The 21748-nt window shown below is 50.4% G+C and overlaps 2 protein-coding genes across 3 annotated transcripts in view; one reads left to right on the forward strand and one right to left on the reverse strand.

The window, feature by feature from the left end:
* Positions 1-1804: 1804 nt before the first annotated feature.
* KLF2 (KLF transcription factor 2) lies at positions 1805-4066 on the forward strand. Its single transcript, XM_080359374.1, has 3 exons — positions 1805-1894; positions 2018-2909; positions 3300-4066. The coding sequence occupies exons 1-3, from the start codon at positions 1820-1822 to the stop codon at positions 3473-3475; spliced, it is 1143 nt and encodes a 380-aa protein (XP_080215500.1). The 5' UTR covers positions 1805-1819; the 3' UTR covers positions 3476-4066.
* A 9553-nt stretch (positions 4067-13619) lies between these two features.
* Positions 13620-21748, reverse strand: part of EPS15L1 (epidermal growth factor receptor pathway substrate 15 like 1) — a 34738-nt gene continuing 26609 nt past the window's right edge. For both annotated transcript variants that reach the window (XM_080359457.1, XM_080359456.1), the window contains exons 23-24: positions 18723-18928; positions 13620-15618 (exon numbers count right to left, since the gene is read on the reverse strand). In XM_080359457.1, coding sequence (XP_080215583.1) covers positions 15472-15618; positions 18723-18928 — 353 coding nt within the window. In that variant the 3' untranslated portion in view covers positions 13620-15471. The remainder of the gene's footprint in view (positions 15619-18722; positions 18929-21748) is intronic.

Below are 21748 nucleotides of genomic sequence, written 5' to 3' on the forward strand. Positions count from 1 at the left end.
CCCAGCAACCGCGCTTTCCTGATGGGCTGCGCGCAGCCTTGAGCCGCTCGGGCTCCCGCGGGCACGTTCATGTTCCTGAGCAGCGGAGCCCATTGGGGCCGTCGCCCCTTCCCCTCCTGGGCACACGGGCACCGGAGTGAGAGCTGCTCTGCGCCCTTCTGATCCTCTTAGAGTGATTGCAGAGGAAACGTGGAGGAGGCAAGGGGAAAGCAGAGCTCCTTCTCTGAACAGGCTCTCAAGGAATCAGCCCATCCTGTAATAGATCATCATTTTTCCTCCTCTAAGAATTGCCACTTTTGCTCTTTCGCTCTTGGGCGGCTGCCAAGCAGCCGCGACCCTCAGAAACCAGGACTCTGGAGCACGTTATCACGAATTGTTGGAGAATGGCTCCTTCAGACAGGGCACCAGAGCCAGAGGCCAAGGTGAGGGAGAACAGCTTCCCTTCTGAAAGACTCAGCCCAGGACCATAAATTGGCCACAGCCAGAGAAGATCACAGAAGCTACTTGCATTATTTCTCTTCATGTCATAGGGAAACGTTGATCTTGGCAATCTTTGTGCAGCAAATGGAAACTCTGCTAGAGACCTGGACTCCCATTCCATGCAAGTCTCCAGCGTTTTCCTCGCAGGGAGGCTGTACAGGACTGGCACCGAACGTCCTTCCACCAGGACTGAGATGGGTCTGTGAGCCCTGGGGGCGACCAGAGCTGGACGTCACCAGCTCACGAGGCCCGAGCAGAGCAATGGATCTGCTACCCTTGCTGTGCTCATTACACCTCCCGCTCCCACCCCCATGTGCTGGGTCTGGTCCCATCGTGTGTCCCAAAGATGGGGTCAGGTCACAGGGCAACTGCTGTAAGGGGTGGGGGGATCAAACCCCTTATTCACGGTGTCTTCCCCAGTGTCCCCAGGACAGGGACCCATCCATGCGCCCCATCCCACAGCAGGTCTCTGTTGGAACTTGGACCTGTCAGTGTCCCCTCGCGTCATGGACAGTCTTTTGGTGTTTCCAGGGCAGGGACCCCTCTATGTGCCCCACGCCACACCTGGTCTGTCACGGTGTCTCTCAGAGCATGGTCCCCTCATCACAAAGAGGGTCCTTCAGTGTCCTAGGGGAGGCAGAGACCCCACAGTGTCCCCTCAGCTCACGAGGGGGTCCCCGGGGCAAGGACCCTTCAGTTTCCCCTCTAAACCCGGGGGCAGCAGCACTCTACAGCTGCCCCCAAACCCGGGAATAAGGGGAAGGATGAGAGGGGTCCAGCCCCAAACTCCATACTAAGGGAAAGGATGAGGGGGGTCTGGACCCAAACCCCACACTAAGGGGAAGGCTGAGAGGGGTCCGGCCCCAAACCCCGCAGTAAGGGGAAGGATGCGGGGGGTCTGGAGCAAAACCCCAAACTAAGGGGAAGGCTGGGAGGGGTCTGGACCCAAACCCCACACTAAGGGAAAGGATGAGGGGGATCCGGCCCCAAACCCCACACTAAGGGGAAGGCTGAGAGGGGTCCGGCCCCAAACCCCGCAGTAAGGAAGAGGCAGCGAAGGGGCCCGTCCCCGAACCCCGCACTGCGGGGAAAGCTGCGAGGGGACCCGCCGGCCGGTCCCGGCCCCGCTCCGCTCCGCCCCGCTCGGGCTGGGACCGCCGCGCCGCGTCCTTTTATACCGGGGCTAAATTTAGGCTGCGCCCGAGCCGCTGCCTCCCGCCCGCCCCGTCCGGGACGCGTTTCCTCCGCTCCCTGCAATTGGCTTGAGGGCGCCCGCGCCCGCGTTATAAGGTGGGGAGGGCGGCTCGCCGCGCCGTCCGCCGTCCCGCCCGGCCGCACCATGGCGCTCAGCGACACCATCCTGCCCTCCTTCGCCACCTTCGCCAGCCCCTGCCGCGAGAAAGCCCTCCACGAAGTGAGTTTCTCTCCCCCTCCCCGGCGCGGCTCCTCGCACGGGTGGGCGGCGGCCCCGCGTGTCCCCGCATCTGCCCCCTCCTCAAACGGCACCTCTAACCCTGTCCCTTTGCTCTCTCCCCAGAGGTGGAAGTGCGACCAGGAGGCCAAGACCCCCGCTGGCACCTGGGGCGGCCTCTCCCCGCGCAAGGAGGATGAAGATCTCAACAACGTGCTGGATTTTATCCTTTCCATGGGCAGTGACAGCTACGGCCAAGGCGCAGCCGGGGGGGACTATCCCCCTGCCCAAGGGGACAGCGCTGCCTTTTACCAGACAAACCCGTCCCCGGGATGCTACAGTGCCCTGGAGCAGGGCAGCCCCCCGCCCTACAACGCCGGCATCGTGCCCGAGATGATCCGCTCCGAGATGGACTCCAACTACTGCCCTCCCAGCAGCGTCCAGGGGCGGTTCTTTGTGGCCCCCAGCTTCGGGAGCCCGCAGTTCGTTGAGAACATTAAGCCCGAACCCGACATGGACAATTATGGACCGGTCTTGGGGCTGGTGCCCCAGGCTTGCCCGAAGATCAAGCAGGAGGGCAACGCAACCTGCATGATGGCCTACGAGCAGCCCCGGGTGGCCAGCTCCCCCCAGATCCCCGGGGCAGAGACCCCCCCTCTGAGCCCCGACGATCTCATGGTGAACGACTGCCATGCGCAGATGATGTGCCCCTCGTCCGTGTCCTTCCAGCAAACCTACCACCCGGCCTCCGGCTTCCACCACCCGCAGACCCACCTCCAGTACCAGAACACCTCCCAGTTTGGGCTTTTTGAGGACAACATGCCCCTACAGCCCTCGGCTCCCAGGGGAATGCTCACCCCTCCCTCCTCCCCCCTGGAGCTGCTGGACTCCAAACCAAAGCGAGGACGTCGGTCCTGGCCGCGCAAGAGGACGGCTACTCACACCTGCACCTACGCGGGCTGCGGGAAGACGTACACCAAGAGCTCACACCTGAAGGCCCACCTCAGGACGCACACAGGTAAATGCCGCCGGGCGCCGGAGATTCGTTGCTCGCTGCTTGTGACAGCCGCCTGTGTAAAAAGAGTTTATAGCCTGAGCTTTAACCCTGTAGCCTCTTAAATTCTGGGATATCCACGGTTGAGCTATGACAGGTGATCAGATCTATAATGTCTGAGTGTTTTCCTATGCATATATAGGTCAGAGCTTTTCTAAGGGCTTCTGACACCCTTCCTCAAAAGGTTTTCACTGCATGCATGAATGAGTAAAGGAATTACTGAGCAGCCTCGTTCGGCTTGAAAGCACTTGGCTGTGATGGTAGGAGGGCTGGGTGGCAAAGGAGAGCAGCGATGGGGTGAAGTTACCGCGCAGGGAGCGCCGCTGAGTCACGCTCTGTGCCGTCTCTCCGCAGGTGAGAAGCCCTACCACTGCAACTGGGACGGCTGCGGATGGAAGTTCGCCCGCTCCGACGAGCTCACCCGCCACTACCGCAAGCACACGGGCCACCGGCCCTTCCAGTGCCACCTGTGCGACCGGGCGTTCTCCCGCTCCGACCACCTGGCGCTGCACATGAAGCGGCACATGTAGCCCCGGGACCCGCGCCCGCCGGCCGGGGGCCGGTTACCGAACTGCTCAGGTGCAGAGGGTGGAAAACTGTAGCTGGTACTACGTAGGGAGGCACCGACGCTCCAGCGATGGACGCGGAGGAGGATTTGACACAAGGAGGCTCAGCCAGGCTCCTCCTGCAGAGAACTTTGGTGACTCGTGTCCGTGAACCTGCCCAGCCAGGAGAACAGGGGTTATTTATGCAGCTTCCAGAAGGGCGAACTCCGTAAGACTCCATACAGATTGTATAGAAGAAGCTGTAATTATGTTTGTGTTTTTCTAACTGCCCCGTCCCAAGCTTTACCAGACAATGTTCGTATGGAAACTGCCTGAAGTTGACCCTAGAAGAGAGAAATGAATGTTACTGTAGCTCCCGATGTTATTTTAGGTCTCGGTCAGGAGAACACTCCTATGGTCAGACTGGGCGTCCCACAGGTGCAATAATACTCGTGTCTGCCATGATCTACACTAGAAGTACAGGGCTTGACGTCTTGTAAGAAAATAACCTATTTTACTGTAATTTTTTTTTATATATTGTAAATAATTTTATACAATGAGAAATATTGTATATGTAAATAGAAGACAAATGGGTATTTTGCCTATTTCTGTTTTTATAAAAACGTAATTTTTCAATGTTTGAAAGCATTTCGTCTTTTTAATAAAATAAGTTCCAAATTGCTGTGATTTCGCTCTCGGAGATGTCGCTGTCACCCCCCCTGGTGGGGCCGGCACCCCCGGTCGTGTCGCAGTCACCAACGACTGCAAAGATGCCCAAAAACTCCCAGCTCTGGGCTTCTGTAAAACAGATAAGAGAGCAGATAATCCATCCCAGTGCTAAACAAGGTACAATACGGGGTTTATACAGAAAACAACAAACAGCAAAGCAAATCACATCCAAAATACACTTCCTAAAAATGGGTAAGAAAGCAACACTGTAATTTCAGTCTCATTTCTAGTTTGTGCTGGACTATTTTAATAGCATCCTTAATGTTTTCCAGATGCAGTTACAGTTTTGCCAGCAGCGTGTGGGTTTTTACTATAAATTTAAACACTGCATTTTTGTAATTACGGAGGCTTATTTTAGGGCATTCTTGTCCATAAATTACCCGCTCTCAGGAGCTCGGCGCAGAATTCCAATGGAACAGTAGTGGAATTCAAACGCATTCACAACACAGGTTAAATACCTTCATAACTGACTCCCCAAACTTACATTCACTTCATAATGTGGAATCCCACCCGGATTTGGGGAGCTAAGGAAGACATTTACTGTGTTGAAGGAAAACAAGTTAGGAACCCCCGTTCTGAAAAGCGATTTCAAATGCGTTGGACGCTGCAACAGCCGCAGCGGTGAATAAATCGCTGCGATAAGCCAAACGGGCCCCCCCATCCCCTGCACAGCTGTAAATGAGATCACGAGTCTAACAGTGCATCTAGGCAATTACTCCGCAGCTCTTAATGAGGATCCTCTGTTGTTGCAGCCACGGCTTGGTGGCGAGCCCCGGGACGTCAAACTCAATCACTGTTAATTAAGTATGCAGAGTCAGCTCGATAGCGAAGCGTTTTCCTCAACATCTGGATACTTGGAACTTGGTTTTACTCGAGGTTGTGACATTCTCTCTGACTTCACAAGCTCGAATACACGAGAACGAAATCAACAGGAACGCGTTTAGAGTAACGACAAATATAGCTGTTTTTCTGTGAAAGCAAATCTGCAGTTGTTCATGTGGAACAGATGTATTTTGGGCTCCTAATCATTGACATGGAAGAATGAGTTCCACATTTCACTTTTATAGCTCTTTCAAAGTGAAATACAAGCGAGATTAAACATTTCTTCATTAAAAACAAAGCTCATTTATTTGCTAGAAAAAAAATTGCACAATCTCGTTCCAGAAAGTGAGGATGACTTAACGACGTTCTAAAATTAGCACACCCGTTGTTGCAACAGTTCTAGGTGTTTCCTTCTCTGTCCTCATGGGCGAAGATTTCCGTATTTCAGCGTGGCCTTTGGCGTTTCCAACGCGATTTGTGGTGTCACCGATGGCTTTCAGCCCTTCCCGCTCCCAGCGTGCGGGGCCAAACTGCTGCCTCTCTCGTTAAAAAAGACACGGAGGTTTGACACCCAGCTTCAGTGGGCACCTCTGTCCACATCTGGACATTACCCCCCCCCCCCTTTCCCCCCCTTCCCCCCCCCTTTCTGCCTCCTCAATCTGGAACATCACCCCCCCCCCAGGGAACATCACCCCCCCACACCTGGAACACCTCCACACCTGGAACACCCCCATCACCCCCCCCACCCCTCCCGGAACACCCCCCCCCCCCCCATCTGGAACATCACCCCCCACACCTGGAACACCCCCACATCTGGACCACCACCACCAACACACATACACACACACACACACACACACACCTGGAACACCCTCCCCACCCCCCTCACCCCCCCCACCCCCACCTGGAACACCCCCACATCTGGAACCCCCCCAGGCAGAGCTTTGCAGAGCTCGGGAGCATCACACCGTGTTTACCGGGCACCACTAGTCCCCGGCTGCCTCTGGTGACCTCCCCTGGCAGCGATACCGGGCAGTGTCCCTTTGGTCCAGCCATTTCTGCATCCTCCCAAACCGCACAGGTGAGGGACGACACCAGCCAGAGAACCGGTGCGGAGCACGAACGCTGCACGGTCCCTGCAACCAGAAACGAGTGTCATGGCACCCACCAGTCCTTTAAACAGCCCCTTTGCGGCTCCTCCGCAGTGCCCATCGTGATGGGTGCAGGGGAAGCTCCAATTTCCCTGTTCCCCTGGATGTCACAGCCTGTGCTCCTGTTCTAGAGGTTCTAGATCAGACACGTCCTATCTGCGAGATCCCGTCTCCCCAGACCGCTCTGAGCGGTGCAGACGTGCCCGGCTGGGAGCTTCTCACCATGAAAACCAGCAGGTTGTGCCCTCTGAGCATCTCCATTCATTGCAACCAACTGAAAACAGGGCAGAGCGATCCTCTTACCTATTTTAAAAGAAAATAACAGGTATAAACACAGGCATCTGAAAGTGTGGGGGGATGCGGAGCACACGAAACACCAATACCAGCTCGCCACCAGCTATATTTTAATTCCTAAAGGGAGGGCACACATGGTAACTTCTGTGTGGTCTTACAGGAAACTGCAGGTTCTTGAATCTCGAGATAATCTTGTAGCAGAAAGAAAGAGATGCTGATCTCATTCTTCTCACACTCTATTACGAGTAATTTTCGATTCTCTTTTCCTTTCTTTTTTTAAATCGTGTTAAATCAGCGCATCCCAAGATACACCCCGGTGATCCACCCAACCCCCCCCGGGCAGCGAGACCCCCCCGGCAGCTCCTCACAACACACCAGCTCAGCGCCTTTGGGTCATTTGGTTCCAATTAACACACGAGACCCGGGATCAGGTGCACGCAGCATCGATCTGCAGCGATCCCGAACTTCATCGGAAAGAAGCGGGAAAAAACCCATAAAGAAGTGGTAGTTGAAGCCGACAGAAGGAAACGTGGAGTCTGCTGTAAACAAGGTTTTCACACATATTCTTATAAGACACCGCAGCGATGGGCTCCGTGTGCTTGCGAGATAGATCGCCAGATTAGATAGAGCGCGTGAGCAACAGAGAGTAGCAGATCCTGCTCGCTGCTCCTAGTGAAAGTTGTAGCAGTGTTGCTGAGCTTGAGCTCCATCCAGAGCCGTTTCTGTTGGGAGCTGGTTCGTTCTGCGCTGGGTTCTGGGCTCCGGGCTCCGGTGGGAACTGTGGGAAACTGCAGCGGGTCTGTGGAATCCTTGACAGAAAATATGAGAGTAGAGATCAGCCTTGAGATATTAAGATTTACCCTTGAGAAGGATGGGAGTAAAGTTGTACCCGTGAGAGAGGAGAGATGTACCCGTGAGAGAGAAGGGGATAGAAGAATAACACGGATGATAGCAAGTTTAACCAATGAGATGTTAGTGCTGTAACTTGTAACCAATAGTGAAAAGACACATGAACTGGTAGAATTGTATAAAAATGCACTTGTAGCAATAAACGGCACCTATTACTTTCATCTTGAAAGAATTTGGTCCGTGTCCTTTGTCCGTCTCAACCGCGACAGGAACCGTCGTGTCTCACCCGCTGACTGCGGAGCAGCCGGTTCGTTCTGCACCTGCGGGATCCCGTCCCCAGCAAACGCCGACGCGGATGCTCCCGAATCACTGCGTTTCCAACCATGAAGCCAAAAGCCGTCCCAGGAACGCCGCGTCTCTTCTGGAAGGGCACTCGAGACGCGCAGTTTTGCAGATGGGGACGGCGGGGGCAGTTTAAGCTTTGACGGTGGCCTTTGCCCACCTTGCGCAGGGACGGGGGCTCAGTCCCTGGTTCACAAACCGCCTGAGGACACCGACTGGCTTTGAGCTGCTCCCGTCCGCGAGAAGTGCCAAAAAAAGCCTGTCCATTCTTCCAATGACAGGGCCGTGCGGTTCGGTGGCTTTTGGTGCTGGGAGCTTTGCGGTTTGCGAAGCCGTTTTGTGCATCTGCCGAAGCCAGAATCCCAAGCTCTAGCAATTTCTTCTGCTATATTTAAATAAAACAACTCTAAGAAAGTCATGTAGCCGTCGCTATGGTAACCAGCAGTGTTGGGGGGAAACATAAAGAGCAAAATTCAAGCCAAACCCCGCGTAATTTAATAGGGAGAAACCTCTCCCCATCGTGAATCTGAACTGTGCTGGGTGGGACCGATGAGCCTGAAACCTCCAGCGCCAAGCCGGGTCTGGCACAGCCCCCGTGCGGGGCTCATCCTGTGCAAGAGCAGCTGCTGAGCCCCTCGGTTCACAGGGAGGTCCCAGAGATAGGGGAGAGGGAACAGATTTAAAAGCCGAACACCAGGAACCTAAAGCAGCCACAAATCCTCAGGCCGGCATTAACCACCTCGACTTATCAATTCCCAGAGACCCCTTAATGCTCCAGCCTACTTGATCCCAAGGAAGCAGCTTCCCACCCCTTAGGCTGAGCTTAGGAACGGCCCGCACCGCAAAGCCGCGCTCTGAGCTCACAGCGAGCAGCGGACGCAGGGATTATCCTGAGCTCGGCAGGCAGAGAATGCTGTTTGATTTCATCTTTTGAGGTCTGACTTTTCAGCCACAATTATTTGAACTCATAATATTTGCTGTAGACACAAAAAATGAGTCATGGGCGCTGCTTTACGTGAGGAAGATCAACAGAAGCACCTTTCCAAGCACAAGGAGAGCAGGAGCAACCAAGGTTTCATTTACTCTGTGACCATAGCGAGCATCAGTCACCGGATTATTCACCTGCTTCGACTCGAACTCCTTTAGCAAACCACAAGTTTTGTGTCCTTTGCCGTAAGCGCAAATTCAGCACCAAATTGCAGATGAATGTACAGGTTTATAGGCAGACACGGTGTCCCTTCAAATCACTTTTCCTTGGCTTTCTTACAGCTCAGAGCATTCCCGGAGTTCTGACCTATCGCTGTGGCATCAGGAAACATCTGGAATATCACACCGGACATTCCCTGCGACATTTAATAGATCAGGCGAGAAGCTACTGAGCCTGAGGCTCAAACACAACCCAAAACATGCACACAAAATCCTCAGATCCCAACAACCCATTTTTAATGGCCTGTGCACGATGACGGTGTCAGTGGGTTTTGATATATCGGTGATTTTGTATCAGAAGCACCTGCCAAAGGGGGGATGGAGGATGTTCGGTGCACGGGACGGGCAGAGAGCACAGCGCTTTGTTCTTTGCACGGAAAAGCTGCGATTTGGGCCGAGGTTTATGGGAGGCTGAACAGCAGAATTATATGATGTTTGCAGCTGGCAAAGAGCGTTACGAGCGTTTGTCAGCAGGGAAGGCTGGAGCGGCTGTAAGGGTGCTGCATCAGCACCAATAAAACGTTTAATTGTGGTCATGACGTTAAAGAAAATGCTAATCAGACAGGAGGTCAGAGATACTTGGGGTGACTGAATCGATACTCACGTACACACAAGAGATTCAGCAATTTTCTCCCGGCAACACCTCCCTTGTGGCCAGGAAGCCAATGGGACCTGGGGTGGGTTAGAAGGGGGTGGTCAGTAGGTCAGAGAGGTTCTCCTGCCCCTCTGCTCTGCCCTGGGGAGACCACACCTGGAATCTTGTGTCCAGTTGTGGCCCCTCAGTTCCAGCAGGACAGGGAACTGCTGGAGAGAGTCCAGCGCAGCCACCAAGATGCTGCAGGGAGTGGAGCATCTCCCGTGTGAGGAAAGGCTGAGGGAGCTGGGGCTCTGGAGCTGGACAAGAGGACACTGAGGGGGGACTCATTCCTGGGGATCAATATGGAAAGGGGGAGTGTCAGGAGGGTGGAGCCAGGCTCTGCTGGTGACAACCAGGGACAGGACAAGGGGCAATGGGTACAAACTGGAACACAAAAGGTTCCACTGAAAGAGGAGAAGAAACTTGTTGGGGTGAGGGTGTCAGAGCCTGGCCCAGGCTGCCCAGGGGGGTTGTGGAGTCTCCTTCTGTGCAGACATTCCAACCTGCCTGGACACCTTCCTGTGTAACCTCATCTGGGTGTTCCTGCTCCATGGGGGGATTGCACTGGATGAGCTTTCCAGGTCCCTTCAACCCCTGACACTCTGGGATTCTGTGGTTCTTGCCCAGGACACCCACACGGTTCTTCCCTTCCCAAGAGGGACCCTCTTGGCCTCCACGCGCTGCCTGGTGCGGAGCGGCCTTTGGGATCAGGCACCAACCACAGAGATCACGCAGCTATTTGGGAAAGCGTCTGGATTAACACCTTGTCAGACTCCAAATGCTGGAATGGGAGCAAACATGAAGCTGTGGCTCAAGATTTGGCAAGAGAAGGAGCATCACGCGGAGGGGACTCGGTGGGAAGTCGGGCCCGTCCCAACACCGCAGCCAAACCCAGACCCAAAACGTCAAGGTACTAAAAATACCTGGTGGTCCCTCCAGCTCCTCCCAACACAACCACAGCTCACAAACTGCTCTGGAATGGGGGTGGTGGGTTTTCTGATGGGTCTGAACAGCCTGAACGTGGCCGGGATGGGAATATGGGGACGAGTAAAGGAAAAACCCTGTGGAGGGCATGGGCTGAAGAAAAGGTCTCGGTGCAGAGACCGAGGGGGTGGGCGAGGGAGATCCCCAAATCTGACATGAAACTCGTGAAACCACGGACCAGGACAAAGAAAGGAAGAGCGCCAAAGTCTCAGAGCTCCAAAAAGTAACTTCTCATTTATTATATTAAACAATAACATTTGTCTTATAATATTAAACAATAAACACATGAGATGGGTTAAAATTAAAATACCTTTCAACGTGTTATGATGTTTGAAAGATAAATATAGCTACAGTAATGTACATATTTGGAGACATTGGTCAGATTTGGGTCAACGTCCGTTTCCACTTTGCGCCGTCCCGGGTCGGGCTGCAGCACGAGGGCAGGTTACCAGCGATGAGCCGCATTGCAGGGGGTCCTTGCACAGATAAACTTAAATGGGAAGGAAAAATGAAATGTTCATAACAAATTAGCCTTTATTTATAAAACTTTCAAGTAAAAAGAGTAGTATATCAACTGATAAAACAGGCGTGCCAATGAATAAGATTAAGGTATTGACTCTAAGCCTATGGGGAGATGCAACAGTTGGCACACGGCAGAGATGACGCTGTTCCAGCGCTGCTAGAAGATGTTTGAACTGGATCGTTACGAGCACAAGATCAATTTGACTGAACAGAGTCGCGACTCTAAATGAGCATCAAACAGAAACGAAATTCCTGAGAGGGAGGAATAAAACACCCAAGAGAGGAGAAATGGAACCCGGGGGAAGCGGCGGTTCTGCTGGGACCAGAGCTCCTTCTCAATGGAGAAACACTGAGGAAGAAATCGCAACCCCAAAAGGATTAGAAGGAGAATCCCACAGAATCTGAGCATAGTATGGCAGAGCAAGCTCTACACAATTTCTGACGACAGGTTTCACAGGCACGAATTTAAAGAGAAGAAAACGCTGCGTAGTTTGGAATTTGCTGCACGGGGAGCACGTGCGTGAAATGAGACACAGTGGGGCAGGGACGCCACAAGGACGATGTGCAATATAACCCATCCGTCCGGCGCTAGTGCGGCCGCAGTGCTTTATGAGATCTGCTTTATTGCAGAACGACTGAGGCGGTTTACAATGTAACTCGGGGGAAGCACTGGAGGCAAACAGGGACGTACGGGTCTATAAAGGATAATGCGGGTAATTCAATACCTGTGTCCTACACGCAGAGTTTGCTTGCGTAGGTTCCATATGAGTAATTGCCCATCCCTCCTGGTTTAGCTGCTGTGTGCAATTCAGGGCTGCCTGTGAGTCACCCGGCACTGACAACACGCGGCACAACACACACGTGTGCTGCTGCAAAAACCTCCGCGGCGATTGCTCAACGCACCAGAGCCTCATAACTGATCCCAATCAGAGCAGAATCACCTCTGTTCCTTCCCCGGAGCCAAGAATGCAATGGACACTCATTCCTGCCAAAGCCAAGCTGAGGTGGAAAGGGAGGAAAACCAGAGCTGCAATCCAGATGATTCCGCGCAACCTATAGAACTGGAATGAAGCAAGAAAACCATGTTTTCTGCCTTAGCGTGTGGCTGTTCGGGGTGTGTGCGAATGGGAATCGCTTCTTGAAAATCGGTTTTAAAGAGATGCTAAACTATAAGCAAACGCAGGAGGAAAATCACTGCCTCAGCCTAGAGAAAAGAAGGTGAGGATGACACGAGTGCTACGTGCAAGGAGATTGGAAATGGAGCCTCTGTTCCAAAGCCACTTTAACACGCGATAGAAGGTGAGAACACGCATGCGCGGGGACAGCGGCCGCGTCCGGGGCGCTCGGTCATGGCGCAGCAATCCCCGGCGGCACTGGTCCCACACTGATCCACTGGAAGCCACCGAGTCATCGCCCTCCTTTCCTTCTTTCACCAGAACCCTGAAATCCCAAGAGCCAAGACCCGACCTGCAATTCCTCCATCCACCTCTGCTTAGAGAGTACATACATACACATGAGCTTTAACATACAGAATATATGTGCATATTCTACATATTCACTGTATATACACATTTTATGTACAGCACAAGTAATTATATACTAGACATAGTATGTGGACGTATGTAGTATATACACAATTATTACATTATACAATACACTATATATATATACATACACATAGACACAGATAATATGGATCTCAATGTACACTGTATATGCATTGTGTATACTCACATTTTATATATCGCGCACTGTACATATTTTCTCTGTGCTTTAAATGTCATCGTTCTGGAGGAAGAAGCCGATCAGCGTCTCGCGATAAAGTTTTGTGTTAGAAGAACAAGTGCAGGTATCATACAAACCACTGAGTTACAGGCAAAGGGAAGAACGTCCGTCGCTTCCTTTTGACATGGAAAACGGTCTGAAACACCACGGGGAGAAATCCCAGTGACCTTTTCTTCTACTACAGCGTCTAAAACTGTGAATCCAGGCTGTTCCAGTAAAACTAAGCTTACCAAATGTAACGCACTGTGCAGAGAGGACACGTTCTGTCCGTCTCCATCTGCTCCATCTTTTGTTACTGTCCAAGCAAATATGAAGAACGACTCAATAAGGAAATAGGAAAATGAGCAATTAGTTCTTACACTATATGGAATGCTGGATTAATTCACATTTCTGCTGAACATGTTAAAACCACCGACTCGTTGCCCTAGAAGCGTGATAAAGCACCGTGTTCCGGAGCACTCACAAAGCAGCAGGAATTCTGTCCTGGTGAGTAACTCAGCAAATGAAGCCGTTCAGCTCCTCCACCCACCGGAGACGGCACCGGAGCAGCAGCCCAAAAAAGCGTGTTTCCTCCCTAAAATGGCACCGCGCATTAACGGGGTGTTTGCGGAGCAGAAGAGACACCACGGAGACTCAGCCCAAAGGAGAAGGAGAATCTCACACATGGTACCACTGGTTTAACTTCGCTGAGAAGCCTGCAGCAAGTTTTGGAAATTGCGCTTTCGTAGCAAAGGTTTTGCCTCGTGATACCTGCAGGCAGACTCCAGTTTGACTCCAGAGCCTTCACGTCCTGTGCACCAACAGAAACGAGAATTCGTTGATGTTTTAGTGTTTGATCATTTAATCTAACGTATTTAAGAGAAAAAGAAGAAAGCATTTCCAATCAGGTTCTGTAATGGGTTCAAACTGCAACACAGGAGGTTCCACTTAAATTTGAGAAGAAACTTGTTGGGGGTGAGGGTGGCAGAGCCTGAACAGGCTGCCCAGGGGGGTTGTGGAGTCTCCTTCTGTGCAGACATTCCAACCCGCCTGGACACCTTCCTGTGTAACCTCATCTGGGTGTTCCTGCTCCATGGGGGGATTGCACTGGATGAGCTTTCCAGGGCCCTTCAACCCCTGACATTCTGGGGTTCTGTGATTACCCCAGAATGGGGACAGGTTGTTGTCACTCCAGCACTAACTTTGTACTATGAAAAACAAAAGCAGGGAAGCCAGGACATGCAGAGTAGAAACGCATTAGAGATGATGAAGGAATGCCACATTTTCAAAACAAATCAAGCAAATGTTATAAGGGCTGCACCAGTCAAACCAGACTGCTAAGCTCTGTATCCCTACACAACCAAGGTCAGGAAAGCAGATTTACATTAAGGATGTTTTAAAAACTTTGTGCTAGATGCCTTTTCTATTTAGACATAAAAGTTCAAGGCAAAGACAAGTGAAGTTTTAGAATTCCTGTAATCAGAAAAAGGCATTTTTAGTAAGTAAATAATTCACAGACTTATCATAAGGACTTATGGACGACATGTAAAACACATTCTGCGTTATCCTTAGCAGGTGGAAGTATGGAGTTCTACAGGTGGATATAAAATCTGTTCCTAACTGTTCCTGCAGGTTTTAAAGTCACTCCAGTCTACCAGTACTACTAGAACCTAACGCACGAACGTGCATTTGGCAAATAAAATCTGTTGCAGCTTGGCCTTATTTCAGCTCATTATATCTGATCTGTAACCCTGTGCTAGAAGATCGGTGGAATTCAAGAAACAGAGGTAACAACTGACACGTTGGGCGGGTAACACCAGTAACACGCTCTGTGTCTGGAGCTGGAGCCAAAGAGGGACAATGAGTTGTAGGGGTGAGTGTGGCTCAATCTTGTTACGGTTTCCATCGCTTGATCTGACACAGAAGCAGCACTCGAGCTCGTACCGCAGTCCTGCAGTTGTATTTGCTTAGAAGATCAAGCACGATTTTACCTACTGATTTCATTGCCAAAGTATTTACCCATTTACTACAACTGAATTAACTCCCTCTTTCACGCCACCACGTGCAGTTCAACTGGTCATTCATAGAGGTTTCAAACCTGTAATGCTTTATACACATAACTATGGTTGTATTCATGACATATAAATCGCCATATTCTCTTGTAAAAGCCACATCTCCTGCATAAAAGGGACCATCTAATACTGAATTTATGCTGGAGACTTTGACACAGATGATGCAGCTGCCATACTGATTAGCCTACCATGAATTATTGAATAAACGTAACAAGTGAAAGCTAATTCTAGAAATATTTTCCTTTTACGACATTTTCTTTGAAATTCATACTGCAGCCTCAAAACCCCACTGGAATTCAGGTAATAAAATGCCAGCTTCCCAAGTCGACGTTGACCACGTGCAACGTTGCCTTCCAGATGAAGAAACTTTGCCTTCGGTATCTTCGCATCATATGTTCGATTTCTTACAAGCGGTAATTTTTCTCTAGAACGTAACAGTACAGCTTAGACAGTGTTTCCTGCGTGCTGAGAAGCCCCACGGAGCCCCGTTGGACGTAACCAGTCTTGCTTAGAGTTGAAGGTGACTCAAATGATTTTCACGACATAACCCATGAATTTTGTAGGAGCCGTGTCCAGGGTTCCCCGGGCGGGCGGAGCCACGGCAGCTCTTTAGGAGCTGGGCATGTCGGCCTTACTGAGCGCGATGGCCAGCTCCAGGTCCTCCTGCTCCTGCCTCCGCAGCCGCGCCAGCCGCTCCTGCTCCGCTCGCTCGCTCTCGCGCTTGGCCCACGCCAGCTGCTGCTCCTCATTGCCAAACTGCAAACGGAAACGAGAACCCATCAACACACTGACAACGAGCTAGAGCTTATGTGAAAAACACAGCGAGACAGGCTAATTAAACACATGGAGCAAGTACACCACGCTGTAGCTCTGGATGCAGGTAAAAATTCACTCACTGATCTCCTCACTTCATCCTTTAACTTATGTCCTTAATCTCTTCCATGAACTGGCCCGTGGGGGCTGCACAGCCCCATCTCCGCTGTGTGATAACGGAGCCAAACGAGAGCTCCACAAATTAACCTGTTGCCCAAAATATTAAAATATTTGATTGAAATAATAACAATTTCAAACTCAAATATAATCTCACAGAATCCCAGAGTGTCAGGGGTTGAAGGGCCCTGGAAAGCTCATCCAGTGCAATCCCCCCATGGAGCAGGAACACCCAGATGAGGTTACACAGGAAGGTGTCCAGGCGGGTTGGAATGTCTGCAGAGAAGGAGACTCCACAACCCCCCTGGGCAGCCTGGGCCAGGCTCTGCCACCCTCACCCCAAACAAGTTGCTTCTCCTCTTTCAGTGGAACCTTTTGTGTTCCCGTTTGAACCCATTACCCCTTGTCTTGTCACTGGTTGTCACCCAGAAGAGCCTGGCTCCATCCTCCTGACACTCCCCCTTTAGATATTTGTAAGCATGAATGAGTCCCCCCTCAGTGTCCTCTTGTCCAGCTCCAGAGCCCCAGCTCCCTCAGCCTTTCCTCACACGGGAGATGCTCCACTCCCTTCAGCATCTTGGTGGCTGCGCTGGACTCTCTCCAGCAGTTCCCTGTCCTGCTGGAACTGAGGAGCCACAGCTGGACACAAGATTCCAGGTGTGGTCTCCCCAGGGCAGAGCAGAGGGGCAGGAGAACCTCTCCGACCTACTGACCACCCCCTTCTAACCCACCCCAGGTCCCATTGGCTTCCTGGCCACAAGGGCCCAGTGCTGGCTCATGGTCACCCTGCTGTCCCCAGGACCCCCAGCTCCCTTTCCCCCACGCTGCTCTCTAATAGGTCATTCCCCAACTTATACTGGACATCTTACCATAAGATGTCAATAGACTTATCATAAGTGCTCCAATTGACTGGTTAATGGTACACAAGTTATATTTTTGTGGTTCAAAGTAGTGAGTGGGGGAAAAAAAAAGGGAAAAATAGGCAAATGATTGATTGGAAAGAAATGAGGATGTGCCTTATTACAAATGGTTCCATAAATCAAATTGTCAGGAGCAGAACTGCCCACCAGTGAATTACCCAAAGAGTCAGATTTAATGCCAGCAGAAAAGTTCAGAATTCAAGGAGAATAAATTTGTGTGCAGGAACTTGCCAGGGCTTAAAAAACCAGCCAAATTTCCCACTACAATCTAGGGAAGATCCTCATGTCACTTCTTTGCAACGGTCAATAATAATTCCAGTTAAAATCAGGTTATTCAATTATTCAAACCTACACGATTCTATTCTCGGGTTCCTCGGACTCAAACTGTGCGTCAAAAAGTGTTCTGACAGTAAAACTGCCCTTAATTTCCATTCTGAAGAGAAACATTGGGCAAGTACAAGCGCAATACTCCCGTGGATCACAGGGTGACGGGTAACTCGAGCCTCCGTACGGCAGGGTGAGGAACGAGCAAGTGCAGCAGCAGAACTGCGGCACAGGGAAGCGAAACACCCAAAACACTGACAAGAACAGAGACCAGGCTCTTTTCACTCAAATTTAGTTAACACTTATTTTTTTTTCCTTACAGTCGTGGAAAATAATTCACAAAATCGATTAAAAGCTGAAGCAATCCAAGCTACAAGAAAGGCGACAAGAGCTGGTAATACTCATTCCGTGCATTATTTGTCCTTCAGTCAAGGGAGGAATTGGAGGTTGGTCAAGAAATTTCAGATAAAGCAAGTTTTGCGTCTTGTTTTTATTAGGAAAGTCACCATTGTGTACAATCACAGAACGTAACTGCAGATCCAACAGGCCAGCGCCGGCTGTGGCCAAGCATACAGAATGTCTGAGTTTAAATGGGTAAATCAAAGCACTGGGGCAGCTAACGGCACCCATGGGTGGCCTCGGCCACCAATATCACACAGGAAAGCGACACACACTCGCTGTTTACTAATATCTAGGGGAGAAAACCATTCCAAATAAGCAACCTGAAGGATTCGGCTTCAAGATCTCCGCTTGCTGAACACGGACCTGTGTCCATCAGCGTGAAATCGGAGGTTTAATGGGCAACTTTCCTGCGTGGCGACGTGGCAACAAAACCACGTGCAAGGAGGGAGGAGGTGGGGATGAACCGATTCCTGCCTGCTCCTAGAGGCAATAGGAACCACACTGGTGCTATATTTCCAGTCACTGCCAGTCCAATAATGGACCTGCCAGGACTAGAAGCAAAGCCAGGCCTACAGAAACCTGCACAGTGTTTAACGAACGGGCACTTGGCTCTGCTTTCAAACTGCCTGATGCTCTCGCCTGGAGGGCAATATGGACAATTCTACGTTGGTTCTACAAGACAGATTTGTTTTCTTGGTCTAACAAGGCTCTTCTACAACATCAGAACTTGGAACAAAATTGAACAGCTACATTTTCCATCCCTGTCTCCTGGACGTATCTGTCTGAGCACGTCCCACCGCACACAGCAAACATGGCAATGGGATTGCCAGAACTGTTTCACAAACAGTTACAAATACTTAATGGAATCTTTCCCTTCAAGGATTTGCTTCTCAGGATATGGTGAAATCGCTAGAGAAATGTTTTTAACAAATTTTTTATGAAACTTTACATCATCGGCTCCCAAAAATCAATTTACAAAATGGCCTCCATGCAACAAAAACAATACACAGATTCCGCTACAAAGAACTTGGGAGTCAAGGCACACTGCACTAAAATAACTTAAAATGCAAGTCAACCCTTTAAAATTCAGCATGAAACTCCTTGGTTTTTATTGAAATAACGCCTTTTTATTACAGCAATATTAATACAAAACCAATGAGGACAGCGTGGAGTTACTGAGAGACAGAAGGCAGCGAACAGCAGGTTTGCAGTGAAAAGGAAAACCCAAGGGTGCTGCAAGCAGAGCAGAAAGTGGTTTGCTCAGAGACAATGAACTTAACTTACAGAGCTGAAGTCTGCAAACCCCACGGAAGAGTCTTTAGCGGTTTTACTCGAAGAGGAGGGAGCAAACGGATCTTTTCCACTAAACGGGTCCCCAAAGCCCTTTTTACTCTGGAACGGGTCACTGCCGTCAGCCCCGAACGGCTGGAACGGGTCGTGGGGCTTGGGGAAATCTGCAGGGCCCAGGTGGCTGACGGGAGTGCTTTTACCTGGAAGGGCAGGGAAAGAGAGAAAAGGTGACGTTACTTACCATGGACAACGCAAACCCCTCGATAGGAAACCGCTGGTACACTTCAGCACCACCCGCTCTTCCTGGGCTGGCTGAAAATTCAACTACAATGGTTCTCGTTTCTCATCAGCATCGCCAACGGCTTTAGGTAAACGGACTGATTATCTTAGTTACACATACTGCGGTATTAATAGCATCAAGATTTCAAATGATAAAACCCAGTATAAAGACAACCTGGTCAGAAGAGTTTGACAAGTATGACTATAGTTCATTTTCCAGGGTCGGAGACATTTCAAGTTAAGCTCGCCATGTTCTTCAGGGTTTTGTAGGTTAAAGAACAAAACAGGGTCTAAATTGGTTATTTTGAAGAAAAGCTGAAAGAGGGAAACCCTTCTAAGATCAGGTTGATATTCTGCAGAGTGATTTTAAGGACCGTGCCCACGCTGAACACACTCAGAGTCTCCCGAGCCCCCTTCCCTGCCATCGGTGCGTTGCTGCTGGTTTGTTCTATCCTGCCGCATTCAAAGGCGGTTTTGAGGCCAAGCAGAAGTTAGTTTGGTTCAGTTAGATGTTCAAATGTACTCATTTATTAGCCACAAATTACTCATAACACCACCAGAACGATCTCTGACATCCTCGTGGCTCACAGCAAGCGGGGCTCTCCCAGCGCAGTTAAGCATGTGCTTAGGTACACAGAGATTTTTGTATTCCCATGTTTAGTAGGTTAGGATGTGGGTACAGTACTTCTATAACGTAAAGCAAAAATACCCAAACCGCAGGAAAAAGTCACCAATTGAACTGCAGGACATCGCGAACACGGTAATACTGCAAAATAACTGCGTTAGTAGCAACGGAGATCATATATTGGGTGGAAAACGTTCCATTTTCAGGCGATGCTGCCGTGGGTCTGAGGCAGGGCAGCGCCAAAGCGCAGCAAACACTTGGAACCCTCACTGGTTTGATAGTTCTGCTAATAAGTTTCAGGGGAAAAAAAGTTCAGAAAAAAGCACAACAGGTCCTGTTCTGAAACCGCAGCAGTTTCAGCAGTTACCCAAGCGGTGCACCCAAACCACACCAGGACTCACTTCAGCTAAAAGGGACGACGAGCAAACTGGTTTACCACAGCAAATGCTGTTAACTCGGCGTGAACTCCACCCATGCAAAGGGTTTTTATCTCATTTCATACCCACAGCAAACTGCAAGGGCCACATCTCTAGTTCAGGCAAACAGAGCCTCACCGGTAGGATGCGATTACAGAATCTCTCTCACCGAATTACAAGATATTGACATTGAAACAATGAAGTGAAACATTTACAGTTCTCTCTCCATTCTCTGTTTCAACGACCGTCCTAATTTTGTGTTTAGAAGAATATCACTGAATCCCAGAGTGTCAGGGGTTGAAGGGACCTGGAAAGCTCACCCAGTGCAATCCCCCCATGGAGCAGGAACACCCAGATGAGTGTCCAGGCGGGTTGGAATGTCCGCAGAGGAGACTCCACAACCCCCTGGGCAGCCTGGACCAGTGGCTGTCACCCAACTTTAACTACACAAGTGCTCCTGTCCAGGAAAACTTCCTAAAGTGAAAAATATGCTTTAAGAAGTCAGTCATGCTCTATAGGATGAGTAGTGATAGTGTGAGTCCATACCTGTGATTATAATTAACATATAACACCCAGGTTCCCACCTCTAACGTCCTTTCTATGGCGGAGGAAGTTCTGCTCTAGAAACCTCTGGACACGGTGCACAACACAAGATCCTGCAGCACATCTCTCTTGGCACTTCACTCAGTTTATGTGTCATTCCTAATTTACTCAGCATGTTTTTCACCACCCTGTTCAATTATCCAGCTCTTCCACTGACGCAGAATCAAACTTTCATAAACTCTGAACTTCGGAACTTAAAAGACATTATTACCAGTTTTCAAAATGTGCTTCAAGGTTATATTAAAACCGATTTTCTACGGAATATTTAGAGATCTCCAATGGGGCTGTTTCTGCACTGCACATCAAACTCAACTGTTGGGTGATAATACTCTTTGCATGAAATAAAAATATATGTTTTTAGTAACAGAGGGAGAATTTTCCTATGCAAAACCCCCTTGAAACTGTTTTTGCTTAATATGTGCAAAATCTGCACCTTGAGTTAGCCCGTAACTCCGCAAACCTCAGCTGAAGGGAAACATCTGAAAACACAAACTGCTCGAGAGGTGAGAAATCGTTAGGCGCTCAGCCTAACGACCCGTTCCGAAACAGGTTCTGAACAGCCTCTTTTCAGCAATCAGTACTGAAATCTCTTCACTGCGAGAGATCAACACCAACAACACAATCAAAGCGCGAATGGAATGTTTAGTTTGTGGCCAGGCAGGTGCTCCACCTGTGAGTCACTATCCTACTCGATTAGTCAACACGGGACGGCGTGTGCAACGTCACTATCCTACTCCACACGGGACGCTGTGTTCAGCGTGACTATCATACTCCACACGGGACGGCGTGTCCAATGTCACTATCCTACTCCACACGGGACGCTGTGTTCAGCGTGACTATCATACTCCACACGGGACGGCGTGTCCAATGTCACTATCCTATTCCACACGGGACGGCGTGTCCAATGTCACTATCCTACTCAACACGGGATGGCATGTCCAATGTCACTATCCTACTCAACACGGGCCGCCCTGTCCAACGTCACTATCCTACTCAACACGGGCTGCCCGTGTCCAACGTCACTATCCTACTCAACACGGGACGCCGTGTCCAACGTCACTATCCTACTCAACACGGGACGCCGTGTCCAACGTCAC

Source organism: Nesoenas mayeri (genome assembly GCF_963082525.1).
Source record: "Nesoenas mayeri genome assembly, chromosome: 25".
NCBI classification, from domain to species: domain Eukaryota; kingdom Metazoa; phylum Chordata; class Aves; order Columbiformes; family Columbidae; genus Nesoenas; species Nesoenas mayeri.